A 25,281-nucleotide genomic window follows, 5' to 3' on the forward strand; every position below is an offset into this window, starting at 1 on the left:
AATGTACAGTTCCCTGTGCGTCACACGTAAGTACTGCAGTGGACTTTCAAATATAACATGTAACTTGCTTTTCAAATAGCAGTTTTCGGTAGAAACATGGGTATTTTGGATTATCTTTCTTCTTCCGTTTTCCGTGCAGTGCCAGGTACGCTATGACCCAGATAATCGGGAGCTAACTGTAGATTTAGTTTCCATATGTCGTATTTTGTGCAGGCGGTGCTGCACAGGTAGTAAATATTTCGAGAAACTTTAAAAGGAGCCACATGAATCATTTAAACTTATAGTTCTGATGGAACATAAAATTTTTCATTGAAGCCTACGCGGCGTCATTACTGCAGTGACGTCAGTAGCAGGCCTTTGTGGACTCCAGCGCACCCTTCAGCCCTGGGTTCGGCTCTAGAGGTCCTGGCTTCACGACCCAGCGAGGGGTCGACCCATATGTCGTATTTTGTGAAGGCGGTGCTGCACAGGTAGTAAATATTTCGAGAAACTTTAAAAGGAGCCACATGAATCATTTAAACTTATAGTTCTGATGGAACATAAAATTTTTCATTGAAGCCTACGCGGCGTCACTACTGCAGTGACGTCAGTAGCAGGCCTTTGTGGACTCCAGCGCACCCTTCAGCCCTGGGTTCGGCTCTAGAGGTCCTGGCTTCACGACCCAGCGAGGGCATTTTTGCCGATATTTTCGGTTTGCCTAGATGGAGGGGCAATGACGTCACATTCCAAGTAGCGACCATTTTGACAGTCAGATTGTTAGCCCATCACTTTCCAGGGACCGTCAAGGCAAGTCTTCGGTCTGGAATCTCATTGACTGGAGTTGAATTGTCTTCATAGATGAGTCCTGCTTCGAATTGAGCCCCAACGGCTGGCAAAGAAATGGCTGGAGACGCCTCAGACTGTGGTGAGATAGCAACCTGACTGTAATCAGCCATACTGCCCGACACCCAAGAGTGACGGTCTGAGCTGCTATTCCTTTTCATAGTGGAACCGCTTTGGTTATCGTCCGCGGCACCCTCACACTACAGCGGTACGTCGACGGTATTCTACGCCCCATTTTGTTGCTCTTCATGGCAAGTCATTCTGGGTTTACATTCCAGCAAGATAAAGCCCGCCCACACATGACGAGAGTTTTTGTTGCTTGTTTTCGTGCTTCCCAAACCCTAACTTGGTCAGCAAGATCACCAGATCTCTTGCAAATTGAGAACGTTTGGAACATTATGGACAGGGTCCTCCAACTGCCTAGCGATTCTGCCGACCTATTTATTTATTTATTTATTTATTGTTCCGTGGGACCAAATTAAGGAGAAGTCTCCATGGTCATGGAACGAGTCAATACATGAAATTATAACACGATATTAGAAACAGATAAAATGAAATATAAAAAAACATATTCAGGTGACAAGTCGTAAGTTTAAATGAAGAAAATCAACAATGTAACACTGGAATTTGCTTAATTTTTTAGCTCTTCCAGGAGCTCCTCGACAGAATAGAAGGAGTGAGCCATGAGGAAGCTCTTCAGTTTAGACTTAAAAGAGTTTGGGCTACTGCTAAGATTTTTGAGTTCTTGTGGTAGCTTGTTGAACATGGATGCAACAGAATACTGCACTCCTTTCTGCACAAGAGTCAAGGAAGTGCATTCTACATGCAGATTTGATTTCTGCCTAGTATTAACTGAGTGAAAGCTGCTAACTCTTCGGAATAGGCTAATATTGCTAACAACAAACGACATTAAAGAAAATATATACTGTGAGGGCAATGTCAGAATTCCCAGATTTTTGAATAGTGGTCTACAAGAGGTTCTCGAACTTACACCACATATAGCTCGAACAGCCCGTTTTTGAGCCAAAAATACCCTTTTTGAATCAGAAGAATTACCCCAAAAAATAATACCATACGACATAAGCGTATGAAAATATGCGAAGTAGACTACTTTTCGTGTTGAAGTGTCACTTATTTCAGATACTGTTCTAATGGTAAATAAAGCAGCATTTAGCTTCTGAACAAGATCCTGGACATGGGCTTTCCACAACAGCTTACTATCTATCCGAACGCCTAGGAATTTGAACTGTTCCGTCTCGCTTATAATATGCCCATCCTGTCTGATCAAAATATCGGTTCTTGTTGAATTGTGAGTTAGAAACTGTAAAAACTGAGTCTTACTGTGATTTAGCATCAAATTATTTTCCACAAGCCACGAACTTATTTCATGAACTACAATATTTGTTACTGTTTCAATATTACACACATGATCCTTCACTATCAAGCTGGTGTCATGAGCAAACAGAAATATTTTTGAATCACCTGTAATACTAGAAGGCATATCATTTATATAAATAAGAAACAGCAGTGGCCCCAGCACCGACCCTTGGGGAAAGCCCCACTTAACAATGCCCCATTGGGACTGAACATCACTACCACTCTCAATATTGCGGAGAATTACCCTCTGCTTTCTGTTCTTAAAGTAAGAGGCGAACCAATTGTAAGCTACTCCCCTTACTCCATAATGGTCCAACTTCTGCAGTAATATTTTGTGGTCAACACAGTCAAAAGCCTTCGTTAAATCAAAGAAAACACCTAACGTTCGCAGTCTTTTATTTAATCCGTCCAAAACCTCACAGAGAAAAGAGAATATAGCATTTTCAGTTCTTAAACCATTTCTAAAACCAAACTGAACATTTGACAGCAAATTATGTGAATTTAAATGCTCCAGTAACCTTGTATATACAACCTGCTCGATAACTTTAGCAAACACCGATGGCATAGAAATAGGTCTAAAATTGTCAACATTATCAATGTCTCCCTTTTTATAAAGTGGCTTCACTACCGAGTACTTTAATCGGTCAGGAAACCGACCACTCCTAAAGGAAAAGTTACAGATATGGCTGAGAACTGGGCTAACATACATAGAACAATACTTCAGTATCCTGCTAGATACCCCGTCATATCCATGGGTGTTCTTGGTCTTTAGTGATTTAATTATTAACTCAATCTCCCTCTTGTCAGTGTCATGGAGGAGCATTTCAGGTAACAGTCTCGGAACACTTTTTTCTACAAGTGCTATATGATTCCCTGTGGGGACTAGGTTTCTATTTAGTTCACCTGCTATATTCAGAAAGTGATTATTAAATACTGTACATATATGCAACTCATCAGTAACATGGACATTCCCACTACGCACTGATTCTATATCCTCGACCTGTCTCTGCAGACCAGCAACTTCCTTTACGACTGACCATATGGTTTTAATTTTATCCTGAGACTTAGCGTTTCTATCTGCATACCACATACTTTTTGCCTTCCTAATAACATTTTTAAGCACCTTACAATACTGTTTGTAATGGGCTGCTGCATTTAGATTTTGACTGTTTCTAACGTTTTGATATAATTGCCACTTTGTTCTACAGGATATTCTTATCCCTCTAGTCAGCCACCCAGGCTGCCTGTTTGTGCTAGTCCCCTGTTTTAAACGTTCTAACGGAAAGCAACTTTCAAAGAGCATGAGAAAAGTCTTGAGAAAAGCATTATATTTATCGTCCACTGTATCAGCGCTATAAACATCTTGCCACTCTTGTTCCTTTATAAGGTTTACAAAGGTCTCTACAGCAACTGGATCAGCTTTCCTGAACAGCTGATGACGATATTTAACACGTGTTGCAGCACAAAAATCTTTTAAAGTTAAAATTTGTGCATCATGATCTGAAAGGCCATTCACCTTTTTGCTAACAGAATGCCCTTCTAGTAATGAGGAATGAACAAAAATGTTGTCTATGGTTGTTCTACTGTTCCCTTGCACTCTCGTTGGAAAGAATACGTTTGCATAAGATTATATGAATTAAAGAGGTCTACCAGCATCCGCTTCCTTGCACAATCACTTATACAATTAATATTGAAGTCACCACATATAACTAGCTTTTTGTATTTCCTATAAAGTGAACCAAGAACCTCCTCTAGCTTTAGCAAAAATGTTGTGAAATCGGAGTCTGGGGATCTATAAATAACAACAGTTAGAAGTTTACCTCCGTTAAATTTAACCACACCTGCGCAACATTCAAACACCTTTTCAGTGCAGTACTTTGAAACATCAATTGACTCAAATGGGATGCCGTTTTTCACATACATGGCTACTCCCCCACACCGCAAAGAGCTCCTCGAAAAGCTGCCAGCCAACCTGTATCCTGGTAAAGGAAGCCTCTGAATTATCTCCTTATTTAAGAAGTGTTCAGATATACCAATAATTTCAGAGTCAACATCTATAAGCAGTTCACTAACTTTATCTCTAATACCTTGTATATTTTGATGAAATATACTAATTCCCTTATTACTCGGATACCTAAGCTTTGTCAAAAGTGATTCCCTTGTTAGAGAGACTTCCCTTAAGCAGGAATACCTATCAGCTGACTTCAATCTAAAGAAGGTGCAGCTCTAACACCCACTATTACAGGAATTTTCCCATGAGTGATCACACCAACCCCACCTATGCTGTCACCTATAAGCTTTGCCAACCTCCCCTTCCCATACCTGCTGAGGTGCAGGCCATGTCTAGTGAAACCCGTCCTGCTGACAGACTCCACCGACACCACTGAAATGTGACCCATGCCTTCTGTCATCAGCGCACCCCCAAGTCTCATGTTATTACGCCTGACGGCTGTATTAAGATGAGGCCGATCGTGACGCTGAAACAATTCCACGAAATGCACATTCGTGTTGCCAGTCTGAGTGGCTATCTTTTCCAGGTCACCATCTATGTTATACTCCCCATCCCTATCAACACTATTACCAGCCCCACCCACAATCACTACCTCATCCTCTTTAGTAAAATCCCTACATAACCGCCCTATGTTAACAGTCACCTGAGCCAACCCTGCATTAGTCTTCACAATGCTGGTGACCTGGTACTCACTCCCCAGCACTTCCTGAAACTGCTGGCCTACACCTCTGCCATGAGAACTACCTAACAGCAGAACCTTCTTCTTCCTCTTCGACTTTGCAACTGTTCTAGGCACAGTAACTACTGAGGTCTGCTGCATACTTCCTACATCTACAGCTACTAGAGATTCCTCTCCATTAGACTCTGACAGTTGGTCATATCTATTGTAAACACCAATAGTAAAACTATCTGAAAATCTTCTTCTCCTAGCAGATCTCTTGCCAACAGCCAGCTCTCATTCCCCAACCCCCTTCTCCCTCCTCATCCTATCTAGCTGCTCCTGTGCGTTTTTCAACTGCACCTGAAGGGCACAGATCTTACGCTCCTGCTCCTCTATCTACTTACTCTTGCTACATAACCTGCAGTTCCAGGAGAGGATCTCACCAGAATGCCCACTGGCTTCCCCACTGCATTCCCCCCAGCGAAAATACTTCGAACAAGTCTCACACCGCAATCCACTACTCACGAACCTACGGCAAAGCCCACACTTCTCACTCATGGTAAAATTTTACTTTTTCTAAGTTCCGCTACTACAATAAGAAGATTTTAAAAACCTTACTACAATAATCACAAACTTACTCTACAAGGGAAGTAACTACTATTATTAACAGTATTAATAAACAACAAATGTGAATATAACAAAAACTAATACAGAAAGAGAATCAAACGTCTAATGACACAGTAACGAAGCTGAAAACAGTTCCCAAAAGGTTCTTCTGAAATTATTTCACCAGAAAACACCAAGAACACCGGTTGAAGACTATTAAAGTTCCTAAATAAACCACTATACACAAACAATTAAATAGTACTTAGCTTTCGATGTGTCGCTACAGCTGCAACTGGTCAGCGCTGAATGTAAACACGGGCAAGAGGTTAAGTTGCTCGATACGAAACACTCACAAATATCAGGTCACAACACAAGAAAGGCAGAGGTGAATGAAGAAACCACTAATACGTCACTTATACAGTAAATATTATCACAAAAACAGTTAAAATATGTATCTGAAACCTAAAAATATATGAAAACTTAGAGAGCGATCTCACACGCAGTCACTCGCTTATGACGTCACACGAAAGATTCCCAACGCGCCAATAGTCCAGAATTTGGCAGGATATCCCTCAGGATGACATCCAACAACTATATCAATAAACTGCTTGCACAGGAGCCAGAGGTGGACCAACGTGTCATTTATTGACTTGCTCAATCTATGAAGCTTTTTCTCCTGAATAAATCTTCCATATTTTCTGAAATTGTAATTATCTGTCTCTCTGTACATGTACACCACATCAACCGATTTCCGACAAATTCCGATAATTCATTTGTGGTGCGTCGTTTTTTTTCTTTTTTTTTTGTCTTGACTGTATATTATAAAGACAGAGACACAGTATTTGACCCCAATAGAGCGATATGAAGCATACTGAAGATGAGGCGGTACAGTACGTTGGCATATATATTACAGGAGTATGAAAATAGAAGGAGATGAAATTTATTGTCAAGCCAGCAGAGTATTTGGTACAAATATTAAGTAAGGTGTGTGCTGAACAGTAACAGTTTACGTAATTATATCTTTTACTGTACATATTAGAAGATGGAGCTATTTTTATGCATCATTTTTAATACTATATTGAGGTAGTCTGGAGAAGAGGGGTAGGGGAAGGAGAGGTGGGTGTAAGGAGGGAGAACGACGTGGGTTGTCACATGATGTACTTCATCTCAGTGGTATTGATAGGTTCAGTATCGCTTTTAAGTGCAAAGTGGGCAACATATTGAATTGTGAAGTCATTTCCCCTGCATATAAGCAACCCATAAATATTAGCAAAAATGAAGCCGGGACCTCTAGATTCGAAGCCAAGGCAGAGTGGTGCCCTGGAGTCCTCATAGCACTGCTACTGATGTCAATAACAAAAAAGATATCGTACGGAGCCATATTTTATTTATTTGTCGTACGGCAAACCAATGTGTCCATATAGTATAACGTGTAGTGCAAAGTTTGTTGTACAGGAAGTAAAGCCGGATCCGGGTCGAATCCGTGTGGCTTATTAATAACCGTAGCGGGTGTAACGACCAGCTTGAGTGAGGTTTTTAGGTGGTTTTCCACACTCGTTTAGCCAAAAACTGGGCTGGTCCCCACCTTCTGCCTCAAACAACACGTTACACAAACAGTCAAAATACGATCACAAACAGAACAAAGTTCACACAATCCGCAGACGGGGGATGCACACTACTTCCCTGCGTGAGGTGACTGACGAGAGCGGTGACAGGAAGGGCATGCAGCCGAAAAGTTAGCTAAAATTAAATCGCCACAACTTGTGTACCACAGAGGCCGCATCTAAAATGGTGTAGACACTAATTAACAGAAGAAGAAGTCGAATGACAAATTAAGATATCCAGTTTCCAAATAAAATAGAATCACAAATTTTTTGCTGAATAGAGTAAATGGGTTCAAAGTGGAGGGCATAATGAAGAACACTTCTTTTAATTTTTGGACGCTAATGACAATTATTATTTGTGTCTACTAAATCTGATATCGATTAATATGCCTGCCTCGTTTATAACTGTTAATAGCTTCTTCAGGTTAGTCACTTTTAGACGATCGCTTTTATTTCTTAAAGCTCATGACCTACCAATTCGACGTAGAAGCAGAAGATTTCAAACTGAGAAACGTGATGGAAGCGCCGCTGCTGAAGTATAAGGATGATGTCGAAGACATTTGCGTTAGCGCCATCAAGGAGAAGGACATAGAAGCCAAACTGAATCAGGTAACCGAGTGACATTTGCACAGTGAAGCACAGACTCTTTATTTTAATTATCTGCGCTAGCAAGCATTTATAGTATTTATTTAGTGTATATTGCATTTAATAGCATACTACTTAGTATATTGCATTTACAGTACTAGAATTCTTGGTGAAAAAATAAAATGAAAGGGTCGTATACAATGCTGGCTCGGAGACACGAGAGGGATTATTCGACCGCCCAACTGAAAAACATTTCGGTCCTCCGCGCATGATGAACCTTTTTCACACGGTGTATAAGAGTCCTGTCCTAAATTTATCGTTGAGTATACGTGAATGTGATGCGGCGCGACGTTTGCGGTGCATAATGATCAGAGGAGAATGAAAGTGAAGCCCAGTACCAGCAGATAGCTTACTCGTCTCGAATGCAACAAAAGGACTCCATGGCTAAGTTTCCCATCCGACGGACGTATCGTCATCAACTATGTCGCACGCACTCACTCCAGGAGGCACTGCACAGAGGTCTGGAACTGAATTGAGGAGAATCGCGCAGAGTCTGGCGATCAGAAACTTTACGCCGCCAACTCTCCTTAACTTGTTAGCCAAATACTAGCTACGATATTTTCTTCCACAATTAGGATTCTAACAGGATGCCTCCGCACGTGTGTGCTTTAGTCACCTCGGCGGCGGAGGCAGGTTTTTGTGTAGTTATTTATGCACACGTATCGTCTTACGGTGCAGATGAAGCACAAAACATGTTTTCTGTTTACTAGGATCCACGGTCCTACAATAATTCAAAAAATCAACTTTTCTGCCTGGACTGTTAAAAATTTATTTATTCACCACGATCGTGGTATCACGTTAATATGCCGTTTACAACTGCTATTGAACCTATGTCATCTGCTCGCATAATTTACACCGTGCCTCCGCCAGGTGGGATATTTGATAAATAAAATTGCTGGATGCTACCACCACAGATCCTTTCTTTAGTGCCAGAGATACAGTTTTACTAATTTTCTGTGTTCTATTTTAAATGAATTAATACAAATTAAAATTTTCTTTAAAAGTGTCGTGTTTCTAAGACAGAGTAGGGTGTATGATCTTTTCTTATTACAGGACCTACATTCTGTGAAACTAATAGCACTAATGACATACAGTAATAGAACCTTTCATTATATTCTTGTATGCTGCACTATTTCGCAAATCATTACATCTCAAAAACATAGTCGATAGCATCACTCACCTTCCTCCCAAAAGTTATACTCCTCCTCCGAGAATGCCGTTCGGTATACGGCGCCGCGCCCTGGACTCGTGATCGGGCTACAATCACACATCACCGATCGGGCTACAATCACACGTCACCAGAAAGGACAGAGACACGCCAGGAACTTGTTAAATACTAAAAAAGCGCCGGGCTGGCGAGACATGTCTATACCCAATGCTACACCCCCAGTAACTCTTCCAACTATTGGAAAGCATTCCGTCGATTCACCGACAATAATTCCATCCCTCACTACCCCCACCTCCATAACAACCATTCTCTATCTGACAGTCTGAGTAAATCTGCCATATTGCATCCTTAAGTGTCCGACATCTTCACAATTCCTGACGACCCTTATTTTGATTCTTCTCTGTTTCCTACAATCCATGAACACACAAATACCACTGTCCAATTCCTGGCTCCCAATTTCCATCATATGGACGTCATACCACAATCAGAATTAAATGCAACAATCACAGCATACGACATAAAACAATTATTTTACAAAAACCGCATCACTTCTCCTGATCAAGACGGCAACGCGTACCGACTTCTAAGAGAATGCCCCCTCTCCTCTTTCTTCGTCCTTGCAATACTTCATAATACGATTCTCTCTACATGTTACTAACCTAAACTGCGGGAAACCTCCAAAATCCTAGATTTCCGTAACCACACAATCCCACTACTGATATTGCCTCTTACTACCCCATTAGCCTCACTTTAGTGTTCAGCAAAGTCCATGAATCCATCTTCAACCGATGCTTTCATCAACACCTGAACCAACACCGCCTCCTTCCTGTTCACCAGTGCGCCTTCTGTCCCACCTTCTCCTCTGGTGACCATCTCCTGAACCTCAATCATCGCTTGTCCATCACAACATACAAGAGTCCGCCATATATGAATCGCTCGACCTGGAGAAAGCCTGTGACACATATGGCATTTCAAGCTCTAGACTTATTCACTCCAAATAAATATGTTCACCTTACTGCATCCTTCCTATCGAATCGCCCATTCTATGCCACTATTAATAATAACTATTAAAAACACCTTCCATTCCACGACAGGTGTGCCCGAAGGCTCCATTCTCTCTCTTCTCCTTTATCTCCTCTACACTGCTAATATGCCCAAACTACCTCCACCAGTCCATCTTCACTCCAGAAATTCCGACGACCCCTTCAAATTCACCTCAATCAGTTTGCCTCCTGGTGCACCCAATGGCTCCTCAAGAACAATCTCTCCACAACCCAGGCGATAAATATAGGAAGAATCGCTGATAGCTTCCGCCTCCATGATTTCTACCTCAGAACTTACAGGCATCATATCTAGTTAACCACACACTAAAATATTTTGGACTAACCATTGGCCAGCAACTAACGCGGGAACCTCATCTAGTAACCATCCAAAAGGAAGCCCACAATAGTAGTTTCACTACTAACTGACCGAACTTGGAGACTACACCTCTCCACACCTACAAAACCTTGGTCCGACCGATCTTCTCCTGCGCAAGTGTTTCATAGATATCCAGCACCCCCCTCTAAGTTCATTCAGTCTCTCCACATCCTTGAACGTCATGCATTCCACTTTGCTTTCCACACCTGTTTCCCTTCCCCCACATGAATCCTTTACTATCTCGTCAAATTCACACCTCCTCTCACTCACACTGAACATCTTCGAGCAAACTACACCATACGCAAACCCTATATCAATAACCCTATTTCTTCCCCTCTATTTTCCATTTCTAGTGTATTACCATGTCTATACCGACACATTCCACCAATTTTACACTGGAATACTTTCCATATCCTCTTCCTATGAAATTTCAACCGTCTCCCATCCAAGACAATGAAATCTGTCCCGACATTTACCCATTCTACCAACTATAATGCCATCCCACCCCTCCCATATCATCAGAGTCCTTTTCTCCCAGTCTTTCCAACCCCTTGTTCCTCCTTCATAACATGGCCTTAGCGACACCCTCTAGTACTTCTCCATTCCTGTCTACCCAAACTCCACTCCGTCTTCATCGATGCTGGCCATCAGTTTTCTGTACTTATATCAGTATCCTCCCACCCTACTAAACACCTAACAGCTTCCTCGCCTACAAGAGGCCATTTTCTTAGGGTAGTTCCTTAATATTTAGTGACAGTGCAGTGCTTCATTTTTAAGATCACAGTTCTTATATCGCATTTAAAGGTCTTAAATGAAGATTAGATGGGTAGATCACGTAACTAATGAGGAGGCATTGAATAGAATTGGGGAGAAGAGGAGTTTGTGGCACAACTTGACTAGAAGAAGGGACCGGTTGGTAGGACATGTTCTGAGGCATCAAGGGATCACAAATTTAGCATTGGAGGGCAGCGTGGTGGGTAAAAATCGTAGAGGGAGACCAAGAGATGAATACACTAAGCAGATTCAGAAGGATGTAGGTTGCAGTAAGTACTGGGAGATGAAGAAGCTTGCACAGGGTAGAGTAACATGGAGAGCTGCATCAAACCAGTCTCAGGACTGAAGGCAACAACAACAACAACAACAAAGGTCTTCTTATTGTTTTCGCTTTACCATTTAGTTTCCTGTTTTAAATTTTCAAAACTACTAAATTAAATTTCTTTTATAAAAAAACTCCGTTACATTCATCCTTAAATTTTAAAATCATTGTAAATATCTCACCTTTTAATTTTTTTCGTCGTTCTGTACGTTTCATACCGTTTGGCTTAAGAGCGGAATGATTGTACCGTGTGAGGCGAAGGGGATGAAACAACAGTGAAGAAAACAGTAACATAGTCAGCGATTTTCCTTTGATGTATGACTGTCCTATCCAGTTAAGACACTAAATCATCTCCAATTAACACTTGATCGCAAACTAACATGGAATCCTGCTAGTCTTCCAAAAGAAAGCCCGCAATAGACTATACTAACAGGTCGAACAAGAGCACTGAGTCTTTCACGATACGAAGCATGTATAAAAACTTTATCTAATTTAGTCTCACCTACGCGAATGTCGTCTGGAGATAAGCTCCACAAACATTCTATCTGAATCGCTGAACACATGCACTTCGCCTTCCTACCCGAATCCTCTTGCTCACCACCATAAGAATTCTTTATCAGCACATCTCATTTCCTCACTTCCTCGCCCACATTGAATACCTCGTATACTCCGTGCATCACGTAAACTTGACTCCCAACAACACAGTTGTTTCTCCCCTAATCAGAAATCCTGGAACGCTGGCACACATGTGACAACATGTCCCACCCATTGTACACTTACCTTCTCCATACTATCCCCCAGCACAATTTTAACAAACTTTCACTCCACGACAACGAATCCGCCCTAACATCTATCCTTCCCATCATTCACACTCCCCCTGTCCCATTCACTTTTCAGGGCTTCGTGGCGTTCCCGTTTCTCCTGACCTTTGCCTGCCCCAGCCTAGTAATTTACATCCCGAGTCCCATATTCTCTACGAACCGTCTTTCCACATGATACCTCATGCTCACAACTCAACCCGACTGAGCTATATAGCTCCGTAAGGACTTTCACATACCAAAGGACCAATCCACCTTCCCACTTCCCATTATTTTCCCTGAATATAGGTCCCTCCCATAAAATGATATATGTAAAATGTAATACAGTACAGCGTTTATTTTGATTTTCTAGCCGTCCATTCTTTTTAAATATCTTACAATGCTTTCTTTTGTGTTAAATATCAACAATGAAAATCGTCGTTTTATTTATTTTAGAACATCTGTATAACGGGTGTACCATAATTTGTGGCGTAAGCAAATACAGTTGAAAGTATACGATACTAAAGGCAAAAAAGGCTTAGTAAATGTAGATCTGCAAATCAACCATTTGCGAAATAATTGCGACGTTGTGGTTACCAACCACCACTGACGATTTTGTTTAAATGTTATCCCAGTTGGGAAAAGGTGACAACACTGAGCAACGTAAAGAAAAGTTATTAGAAATTGTTTGGTAGAAGTGCAGGTGTTTCGGGTGATCACCGATAGCAGTTAGATAGCCGGCCATTGTGGCCGAGCGATTCTAGGCGCTTCAGTCCGGAACCGCGCTGCTGCTACGGTTGCAGGTTCGAATCCTGCCTCGGGCATGGATGCGTGTGTTGTCCTTAGGTAAGTCAGATTTAAGTAGTTCTAAGTCTAGGGGACTGATGACCTCAGAAGTTAAGTCCCATTGTGCTTAGAGCCATTTGAACCATTATTGAGCAGTTACATAACTGTACTCGGTGTTAAAGGAAGTGTCGAAAATATCGTTCTTGTACACGGATGCAGGCCTGTACCCATCGCCACAATGAATGTCCAATCTATTCAAACACGTCTGGATTATTTAGAAATTCTTGACAAGCGTTGACAGTTCTCTGCTCCAGTTCTTCAACCGTGCTAACCGGAATGGCGTATATTCCACCCTTAATGTCATTCAAACATATACATTCATGGGATTTGGATCAGATGGATTTGGAGGCCACAGTACAGTGTGTATCATAACTTATGGCGTAAACGCATACAGTTGAAAGTACACGATACCAGAAGCAAAGAAATGTCAGTAAACAGAGGTCCACAAACGAACCGTAGGCGAGATAATTGCGCCTTTATGATTACCAGCCACTACTAACTTGCTTCTCTGTAAACACCACATACCAGTCCGTTTTCGTTTACATATTAGGGATGTGGAGTTGTAAGCAGAGTGCAACTCACGTCAGTAAGTTGCATGAGTGTTGATGGTAACATGGAACATTAGAGTAACGAGGAGGACGCGGATATGCATTTCATGTACGGTAGTGCTAATGACAATGCACGGAGTGCACGCTTGTACCAAAAAGCATACCGTTCCCGAAGGCACCACGATATTCGAACGATTACAGGGGTGCATCAACGCCTCCGAGAAACTGGGAGTTTTGCACATGCTGCGGGAGCAGATATACCTGCACTAATTACACCTGTGCTTAAAGATGTGGTGCTGGGAACAATCGAACTCTCCCCAGGAATTTCAACAAGGAGACTGGGAACATAAATTCCTGGAATGAGCCACTGCAGTGTTTGGAGAAAATGTATCGCAATGCAAATTACCCGTATCACTTCCAACGAGTTCATTGTCTTAGTGCGGCAGACTATGGTCCTAGACTAACGTTCTGTCAGTGGATGCAAGAAGAAGGTGTACGCAACCCTTCTTTTGGCAATAACATTTTACGTGGCGACATCTAACGGGTCGGTATGACCAAAGATGGATTGGGCGAAAAGGACCCGTACCGTGGCCGCCAAGATCACGCGATGTGAGCCCCATGGATTTCTGTGTGTGGAGCTACGTTAAAGATGAAGTGTATGCCACTCCGGTGCACACGGTTGAAGAATTGGAGCAGAGACTTCTAAATGCATGTCAAAAATTTCTAAATGAGCCAGGCATGTTTGAAAGGATTCAAAATTCACTGTGGCAACATTTTTGGTACAGGCTTGCATCTGGGTACAAGGACGACATTTTGAATGCCTAATTTTTTTACGAATACAGTCTTGTAACTGTTTTCGTTTTCATTCAGAACACCTTCACTTCTACCAAAGTACTTCTAGTAACTTTTCTTAATCTTGTATGTTATTGTTACCATTTCCCAAATGGGATGCCGTTCATACAGAATTAGGTCAGCGGTGGCTGATAGCCACAAAGTCCCTATTATCTTGCAGACGATTCGTTTGTGGACCTGTGTTAACTGAAACGTGTTTGGTGTTAGTGTCGTGTACTTGCAACCGTATGCGTTTACTCCATTAACTGTGATACACCCTATATAATTCTTTTTTTAAAATTGTTGTTCCATCTTCGTATGCTTTAAACTCTTTTGGGTGAAGAGCGAAGTACTGTTCGCTACCAACCCAGCCTGAACCCTCTGAGATGAAGGCGTGAAATAACAATAAAAAACATAGTCAAGGCTAAATCAATATAGTAAGTGCTAAAAATTAAAAGAGTTAAATTCAAACGCTTTTTCGTTAAATAAACTCTTACACAGCAATAGAAACCCTTTTTAAAACAATAACATATAATGTTGTACAATATGTTGGTACGTACTTTATTTACGTTTAAGTTCGTTGACAAGTAAGTCTATATATGTCTTATCCAATGACGAAATTACGAACTTATCATTTCTTTCCTACGTTTATCTCTTCAGACACCTAGTAACATTATGTGAGAACCTTCTATTAGTTAATTCTGTTTGTTAGTTTAAAATTCTATCAGCTTGCTTCTTCATCTGATCGTAAGCAACTATTTCCTTAAAAATATTCATCGTTTTACCTTTCTTTACTTTATGCTGCATCAGAAAGCGTTTTCGATTTCTGGTACTTGATGTCCAGTCCACAACAGTCGACGTGTTCCTATCAGTTAGTCTTACGCGTTCTTTAAACCTGGTAGTAAATGCCCGGCACGATTGACCGATATAATAACAACTGGAGATCATATATCTTGTAACTATACGTATTCAAAGAGAAAATTGGTTTACGACACTTACATACATTGATCACATTACTGTACTGGAAAAGTACAGAAATCAAATTTTAAGTAATGTTCAAATAATTAACACACTGATTGACAAAAGACAGAAGCATCCAGAAGGAATGGAGGAAACGAATTGAAACTTCACCGTTTGAGAGGACATGTGACATTAGTTCGGTGATTACAAAATCGAGTGCAATCTACAAAGAACTTGGGAGTATGAGACCAGTTATCAGCAAGGCTCTGCACCCCGTCTGGCCTGGATGCATGCACCTATTCGTTGGAAAGGGCTTCATAAAGCCGTTGTATCTTCTTCTGAGGCAAGCTAGTCTACAATTGTAGTAACTAATCCTTCATATCCTGGATACTAGCGCTTGTGTGGATTTGACGTCTTAGCTGGTCCATCAGATGTTTTATGGGGGACGTATCTGGGAACAGGACTGTCTCATAATGCAGACATATACCAACCACGTGGAAGAGCGTTGTCGTATTGAAAAATGCACGCTGTGATCTGAAGTCATGCCCTGTGGCTCCCCTTACCCTAACACCAGTAGTAACACAACGGCGCCTCTCCAAAACATTGGATGAGTGGAAACTACCAAAGTTGCCGCTACACTCGTCAACGACCGGGATTCGTCGTTGAACACGATGCGACGCCATTCATCAACAGTTCCTGCTTCCCGGTAACGGCAGCGAGCGCTTGGGATTGTATTTTCTATTACGGCTGCTGCTATGCTAGTCTCCGACCAATGATGTGAGATGGCACATAATTAATTTCTTGTCCAGTATACGGAACATCTTGGTACTGATTGTGCAACTGTAGTAATGGCTTCGAAGAAACGGTCAGCACCAGTTTAAATATTCTTTTTTTTAGTACCCCGTTAACGGTTTCGACCCCGAGGCCATTATCTGGTGGTATGTGTCAGACGTCCTGAAAGGACACAGGGCGATTGCCAACGACTAGCCAGTCGTCCTATGTCCTTTCAGGACGCCTGATGTATACCACTAGAAAATGGCCTTGCAAGCTGAAGCCAATTGTGATTTAAAGTAAAAAGAAAACTGCAACTAGTGTTAATATTTTCTCCAAAATGCCACAGAATGTTGCAGAGAGCACATTATTTTGCTATCAGATCGCAGGTGCAGATGTGGAGCAGTTACGACATACTTGGTGCTCAATACGGCGATCCACCGTTGAGGTGGTCAGAGGTGGTCGACTGGAACGTTGACGATGAGTGTGCCTGCCACGATATCCCACGCAGTCCAACTGCCACATCCGAATGCTTTAGAAATCAGGATATTGCATGATTAGTCCAAGTGGCCAGATGGAGACCCTCTATGATGCCCCTTTAAAACTCCTGCAGGTGTTGATAATGCTATCTCACATGAGTACATGGCATCTCGTGTTGTTCACAGTGATCACTCAACGTCTGATGCTGTTCAAGCCCATTATATACTCTGTCAACACTAATGTACACTGGTGGCCATTCAACCTGTCACAGAAAACTGCAATTCTGATCGTTTACGTAATCTCCAATGGCGTGTAGGTGTATGAAGTTACGAGAGGTATTCGGAAAGTAAGGTCCGATAGGTCGCGAAATGGAAACGACAATGAAAATCCGACGAAGCTTTGCACAGATGTGTAGGGCAGTGTCTGAAGTATGCCTGTCGATCGCATCACGTTCTGAGCACACAGTGAGCACATAAAGATGCCTAGAACAATAGTGTCTCCCGCCAAATAATGGTGCCCGCTTCCAGGTTTCGCCTGATGTCATGCAACCCCACATAGTGTACCTGTCAGGCATTTCCTTCTTCGTGACAGTTCTCGGCCGCACATTTCAGGGGCAATAAGGACGCCCGTTTCGATGGGAATGGTCACTCACCACACAGCCCGGACTTGGCTCCTCTGATGTTAATCTGTGCTCACATGAATCGCTGGCTATGAAGACAACATTTATTCACGGACAACGAACTACAGACCAGCGTAGAGGAGCGGCGGAATGCACAGGTGGCTGCCTTCTGTGACGAGGGTATTGGAAAGTTGGTACAACGCTACTATAGATGTCTAAGTCGGAGCGGCGACTATGTAGAAAAGTAGCTGGAAGGTGTAGCAAACTGTTACAAATAAAACATTTTTGACTTTCACTGTGGTTTCCATTTCGCTACCTTACTTTCTGAATAGCCGTCGTACATTGACATCCGCCAAAGTCTTCTGCTTCCTTCACTTTGTCAGGCAGTGTATTATTAATTCGAGTACTACGTGACTGTATGGAGCTGATCCAGATGATTTTTTTATCCGTCTGGGTAGGTCTGACACATCTGCAGCTTTTCCACTACGAAATTTTGTACGATAACCTACAATACTTTATCAAGAGCTGCGCTATTTTGCTTTGGCTGCTACCTTTAGCGGCTCCTACGGTACTTGAGCACAGGAATTTCATTGTATACCAAGACTGCGTACATGAACCTACAAACGAATAACAATTAATTACGTAACTTTATTTTTCTCGATTTCATAATCAGAAAATTTTGGCACCCCTCACTTGCATCGACGTGTAAATGTTTTTGGTGAAACGATGGTGGTGGCTTACTGCACGTGCGTCCATTGGGTGTTATGGTGGCAGAACATATGTCCTCGTTTATGTACTACCCTTTTGTTGTGTCTTCGGTCACGTTTCGTTTTTCTACAGTATACTAATACACAATAATTCGATGTTTATGTGCTGCTTATGAACGATTATTGTGATGATCTGTTTAAGTATAAAGTACTAATAATCCAGAAGGAGGACATATACATCGGGATATTATGTATTAGTACATTGTACTGTGTTAGCCACACTTTAAAAACATTGTGGAAATGTTGATTTGTACGTTTTTTCTTGGTAGAACAACATTACAATAAATGAATAGCAGTGTATAGCTCATGTTCTACAGGATTAATTTATTGCGTTAACCGTTTTTCGGCTTACAAGGCCATCGTAGGATTTTAACTGACTATTGTCGCCGAAGAGCTTACAATGTTTGTAAGCAACATTGCAAAAGCTGCTACACAAGTAGATTAAGGCACAAACACACCATAAATGACGTCTTTGAGAGTGTGGGGATAATGCAATTTAAAAGATAAAAACTTGAACAGCAAATAAGTATAGAGAGAGAAGATAGGGAAAACATTAACGCTGTACTCGAAAACCATGCCTATATAACAGTTTACAATAAATAAACAAACAAAACGTAATACAATTAGTACTTGACGAGACAACATCAAGAGGTATTAAACATGGAAAGCGATACAGAAAACAATTAAAACAAAAGATAACAATTTCATCTACAGCATGTATGGAGTACATAGGCAATCTCAATAAAATAAACCAATAATGTAGGAAAATGAGGGAATATGCCGAACAGACAGCCTGGGAAGAAATGGAAAACTAAGATGATGATGTGAAATTTAGAAGACAGAAAGTATTAAGCTGTATTTCGTCATTTAAGATTAGCTCAGAACTGTGGGCTAGATGTTTGTTGATTTCCAGGGCTTCCAGCAGCGTTATGGAAAGTGAAACGTAACTTAAAACAGTGCGTATTTTGTCTGTTTCTATATAGGGAGAGATATATTCTGGAAGTTATGAAGACACTGGCAACTGAAAAAATTAGCGATAATGTAGTCAGTAATATTAATAGTGTAAATAATGTTTTAGAGGATTTGCGCGCCTTGTTGGCGATGGTGATGGCAGGTCGAAAGGCGTCGCTGATAAATAAATGTCACAAGATTTATAATCCTAAACATTGTGACTGGTTGCAGTAAATACGTATCCTCGATTACATTGAGCTTAATGGATATTGGGTAGTGAAATAAATTTGTATTTTGCAAAGCTGTCTGTTATATAGTTTACCATACCACCACCGTATTGTGCCTTCATAATTATAATGCGTGATATATTTCACAGGTAATCGCCGACTGGTCCACAGTCCAGCTACAGTTCGCGTCATTCAAAGGTCGTGGAGAACTGCTGCTGAAGGGAACGGAAACGAGTGAAATCGTATCCGCGCTCGAGGACAGCTTGATGGTGTTGGGCTCGTTGCTCACCAACAGATACAACGCGCCCTTCAAGAAAGACATCCAGACGTGGGTGCACAACTGCAGCGCCACGTCGGAGATCCTGGAGTACTGGATGCAGGTGCAGAACCTCTGGGTCTACCTGGAGGCGGTGTTCGTCGACGGCGACATCGCCAAGCAGCTGCCCACAGAATCGAAGAAATTCATGGCTATTGACAAGTGGTGGACGAAGATAATGCAGCGCGCTAGGGAGAAGCCGGGAGTCATCGAGTGCTGCGTGAGCGACGAAACTATGGGTCAGCTGCTGCCGTACCTGCTAGAGCAGCTCAACAGTTGCCAGAAGTCCCTCACGGGCTACCTCGAATCCAAGAGGCTCATCTTCCCGAGGTTCTTCTTCATCTCTGACCCGTCGCTCCTCGAGATACTCGGTCAGGCTTCAGATTCACACAGCATCCAAAGCCATCTGGTCGACGTCTTCGATAATACCGCTGAGGTACTTGCTTCTTATTCCATACCTTTTGCTGGACTGGGGTAAAACGTAACACTAAGAGCCTATTTATTTCTTCGATTTTATTACAATCTATACCACGCCACTATTTGATGCAGAGTTTTCTAGTTAACACAGAAAAGCCGTGGAATTAAGATACCAGTCGAGTATAAAATATTCTCGGCTTTCAAGCCGCATCAAGTGGTTAACTGCCCATGAGCTTTCGGCAGACATCTCCTCTGTTATTGTCAAGTGGTTGACTGTCTACTGCCGCTAGCGTGCCTATATAGACGCGCCGCCACCAGTGACGTCACTGATGTCCAGTCCCACACCATGTACAGTAAAGTTTTGGTGGCGCGGCCGCCGCACCCGCTTCAACTCCCCAATCACAGTATCCCAGGCCGTACTCAACTGCAATGCACCGTCTTTATCGAGGATGCTGTCCGTTATTTTGATCTCTATTGCTTCATTTATTACGCTATTCCAGAAGCCATTGGTCCATTTAATAATAGAAGTAGCGTCGAATGCAATTCGGTGTCCGTTTTCCATTGCATGCTCCGTTAGAACTGATTTGTCGCGATAGTGTAGGCAGAAACATCTTTCATGTTCTTTTCGGCTCTGTTCAGTAATGCGGACAGTCTGACCGACATAAACCTGCTCACACCCACACGGTATTTCGTATAGTCCGTATGTTCTGAGGCCTACACCGCCTTTCTCAGGCTTCATTAGTTGCTGGATCTTTCCTGTGGCCTGAAGATTGTGTCGATTTTATGTTTCTTCAGGAGCCAGCTAATCTTCCCTGTTATTGAGCCACAAAACGGTAAAAATGCAATCTTCTTCGTGTCTCCTTTGTTGATCGTGCATTTCCAGCTCTGTGGACGTCGTACGCACTGATTTTGTAGCATTCCTTCCAAAAATCTGCCGTACCGTATACTCGTCGGCGTCTGGAACAGATGGGCTACCCGTCCCTTATTTGTGGAGAATATTACTTGTGTCCCAAGATGACGTATTCCAAGTCAAAATATTGGTCGTGACCGTGGTTCCCTTCCATACAGTGTACGGAAGTTTCGCTGCACTTGGGTATCGGACTTCGTCTCTATGAACCAGGCTGTGCTTCGTCCTGTGGCGTCCACATTTTTGTTGAATCAACGCTACCTGGAAAATAAAAAAGGCTTAGAGTTATCTTGTCACATGTTGAGATCCATTCCGTATTATCTGCTTAGTCCTAAGGTTTTAAAGGTAACATATCACAATGTTCGGATTCAGTTGTTATTATCTAGTATAGTTTTGAAGTTGCTCAACTTTTTTTAAAGGTAACTTATGCACACGCTGCACTATATTCTCATTGCCTTCCGATGTACTCGTGCATGTATTTGCCATTGATGGGGATGCAGTTTGCGGTAAATTAACAGATAATTATTTAATTAGTTTTTATTGTCGATTTCCCTTTACATCTCATGTTCAAAAATATCTACAATTGCATCTTCATTCAGCAAGACACCTTGCGGTTTGTGGCGTAGGAAGGCTTCCGGCACAATTATTAGGTCTCTCCTACCTGTTCTTGGGAAGAATGGCTGTTGGTAAGTCGCCGTAAGAAGTCTAATCTGATTTTCTCGGCGTGGTCATTTCGCGAGAAGTCTGTGGAAGGAATTAATATGTTGTCCTGTTCATCGACTTCGAAAGTATGCGTCTGTATTTCAACAGGAAACCTCTCCGCGATGCGCAACTCCACTCTTGTAGCGTCTATAACTTGAGTTTGTCGTTGGTCTCCGTAACACTCTCGCTGTTTCTACGACCCTGGGACGAAATGCGCCGCTCTCAATTGAATCTTCTCTGTCTTCTATGTTAATCCTACATGGTAAGGTAGGATGCATCGTCAGCATATCGCAGCAGATGTTTTCTTGCCATAGTAGCTAACATATACTTGTTTGTTTAAATTGCCCACAAGCATTTAAAATACGAAAAGCGGTACCTCCTTCAGCTGTATATTTGACCTCAAGACTTCGTTCTCTCGCCAGCCCAAAAAACTGCAGTCTAGCGGAAAAATGTCGGGTGACTTTCTTGATCATGCAACAATGATGCCACAACCGTTCAAGCGTCCAAGATAGCATTCACGGAAGTAGTGTTGTCACTGACCATGAGAAATGTGCTCTTCTTGTCAGGGAAGTTCCTCCTAGTCCTCCAGAAATAGTGATATGCACATTCAACTGGCGAACATGACGAACGCTGTTAATCAGAGGCATCAGAACGTAACGGTATTTTGATGTATCCACCTTAGAATGATCCGTTCTGTTACCTCTTAACATATGTTTATTTCCTCTTGGGTCAACCTGTGAATGTGGATATAGATAGAGATGAAAATGAAGATATAGCGGAAACAATTTCTCAGGCTTACATAACAAGCGAGCACAGAAGAGCGAGAAAGAAAGGCAGGTTGCAAAAAGCCAGGCTTCCGCTATTAGTGTTGCACCATGGCAAAAGCTCTTACATTCAACAAACAATATGAGTAAGGATTGTGTCCCGTAGCTCAGAACACCTTTTCAATCGTCTGCCGTCTTCATGATACTGCACCTCTACATGAAGGATCGTAGGTCATGACGCGCATTAAAGTGTCGGGTAGGTTGCCTTTCCGCTAGGCGTCAGTTCTACACTGAAGGGCCAAAGAAACTGGTACATCTGGTTAATATCGTGTTCAACTTTGTGCGAATTCCTAAGGGACCAAAGTTCTGAGGTCATCGGTCCCTAAACTTACATTCTTACTTAAACTAACTTATGCTAAGAACAACATACACACACTTCCGGCGGGAGGGGCCGTACAATCCGTGACATGGCACCTCTAACCGCGCAGCCACTCCGCGAGACTAATATCGTGTAGGGCCCCGCGAGCAAGCAGACGTGCCGCAACACGACGTGGCATGGACACGACTATTATCTGCACTAGTGCTGGAGGGAACTGACACCATGAATCGTGCAGGGCTGTCCATAAATCCGTAAGAGTACGAAGAGGTGGATATCTCTTCAGAACAGCACGTTGCAAGGCATCCCAGATATGCTCAATAATGTTCATGTCGAGGGAGTTTGGTGGTTCAAAAATGGTTCAAATGGGTCTGAGCACTATGCGACTTAACTTCTGAGGTCATCAGTCGCCTAGAACGTAGAACTAATTAAACCTAACTAACCTAAGGACATCACACACATCCATGCCCGAGGCAGGATTCGAACCTGCGACCGTAGCGGTCGCTCGGCTCCAGACTGCAGCGCCTAGAACCGCACGGCCACTCCGACCGGCGAGTTTGGTGGTCAGCGGAAGTGTTTAACCTCATAAGAGTGTTCTGGAGCCACTCTGGAGCAATTATGGACGTGTGGGGTGTCCCATTGTCGTGCTGATTTTGCTCGAGTCTGTCGGAAAGCACAGTGGGCATGACTGGATGCAGGTGATCAGACAGGACGCTTACTTACGTGTCACCTGTCCGTCATATCTAGACGTAGCAGGTGTCCCATATGACTCAAACTGCACACGTCCCGCACCATTACAGGGCCTCCACCAGCTTGAACAGTCCCCTAGTGACATGCAGGATCCATGGATCCGTACCAGAATACGTCCATCTGCTCGATACAATTTGAAATGAGACTCGTCCGACCATGCAACATGATTACAGTCATCAACAGTCCAATGTCGGTGGTGACGGGCCCTGGCGATGCGTAAAGCTTCATGTCGTGCAGTCATCAAGGATACACGAGTGGACCTCCGGCTTTGAAAGCCCATATCGATGATGTTTCGTTGAATGGTTCGCACGCTGACACTTGTTGATGGCCCAGCATTGAAATCTGCAGCAATTTGCGGAAGAGTTGCAATTCTGTCACGCTGGACGATTCTCTTCAGTTGTCGTGGTCTCATTCTTGCAGTATCTTTTTCCGGCCGCAGCCATGTCGGAACGGAGTATAACACCACGTTCAAACTCACTTAAATATTGAAAACCTGCCATTTTAGTAGCAGTAACCGAACTAACAACTGCGCCAGACACATGTTGTCTTGTACAGGCGGTGCCGACCGCAAGCGCCTTATTCTGTCTGTTTACATATCTCTGTATTTGAATACGCCTGCCTGTACCAGTTTTTTTAGCGCTTCCGTGTAGATTCCCACTGGAGGGCGAACGTAACTGTGCATCGGCACTGACCCTTTTGGATTCATTGCCCATCGAGGTTAATCAGCTATAAATGAATGCGTGGTGTCTGTTCTCCCGGACATGTTCGAAAGAACAGACACCATTCATTGATATATAATTAAAACAGTAGTGCAGGAACAATTTTCGTAATTTCTTGACAAGTTCTACGTGTGGAAAAAAAACTGTATACCCTATACAGGGTGTTACAGAAAGGTACGGCCAAAGTTTCAGGAAACATTCCTCACACACAAATAAAGGAAAGATGTTATGTGGACATGTTTCCGGAAACGCTTACTTTCCATGTTAGAGCTCATTTTATTACTTCTCTTCAAATCACATTAATCATGGAATGGAAACACACAGCAACAGAACATACCAGCGTGACATGAACCACATGCTGTGTCGTACTTGTAAAAGCACATGTTCTAGCAGCACAGGTAGAGTATCCCGTATGAAATCATGATAAAATGCTCCATTGAGCGTAGGTGGAAGAACATGGGGCCCAGTCAAGACATCACCAACAATGCCTGCCCAAACGTTCACAGAAAAGCTGTGTTGATGACGTGATTGCACAATTGCGTGCGGATTCTCGTCAGCCCACACATGTTGATTGTGGAAATTTACAGTTTGATCACGTTGGAATGAAGCCTCATCCGTAAAGAGAACATTTGCACTGAAATGAGGATTGACACATTGTTGGATGAACCATTCGCAGAAGTGTACCCGTGGAGGCCAATCAGCTGCTGATAGTGCCTGCACACGCTGTACATGGTACGGAAACAACTGGTTCTCCCGTAGCACTCTCCATACAGTGACATGTTCAACGTTACCTTGTACAGCAGCAACTTCTCTGACGCTGACTTTAGTGTTATCGTCAACTGTACGAAGAATTGCCTCGTCCATTGCAGGTGTCCTCGTCGTTCTAGGTCTTCCCCAGTCACGAGTCATAGGCTGGAATGTTCCGTGCTCCCTAAGACGCCGATCAATTGCTTCGAACGTCTTCCTGTCGGGACACCTTCGTTCTGGTTCAAATGACTCTGAGCACTATGCGACTTAACCTCTGAGGTCATCAGTCGCCTAGAACTTAGAACTAAGTAAACCTAACTAACCTAACGACATCACACACATCCATGCCCGAGGCAGGATTCGAACCTGCGACCGTA

The 25,281-nt window shown here is 42.7% G+C and overlaps 1 protein-coding gene across 1 annotated transcript in view; it reads left to right on the forward strand.

The window, feature by feature from the left end:
• LOC126155690 (dynein axonemal heavy chain 8-like) overlaps positions 1–25,281 on the forward strand; it is a 622,476-nt gene that overhangs the window by 274,485 nt on the left and 322,710 nt on the right. Inside the window, exons 21-22 of the mRNA XM_049916245.1 lie at positions 7,544–7,690; positions 19,356–19,958. Of these exons, the coding sequence (XP_049772202.1) occupies positions 7,544–7,690; positions 19,356–19,958 (750 nt within the window). The remainder of the gene's footprint in view (positions 1–7,543; positions 7,691–19,355; positions 19,959–25,281) is intronic.

Source organism: Schistocerca cancellata, chromosome 2 (genome assembly GCF_023864275.1).
Source record: "Schistocerca cancellata isolate TAMUIC-IGC-003103 chromosome 2, iqSchCanc2.1, whole genome shotgun sequence".
Lineage (NCBI taxonomy): Eukaryota > Metazoa > Arthropoda > Insecta > Orthoptera > Acrididae > Schistocerca > Schistocerca cancellata.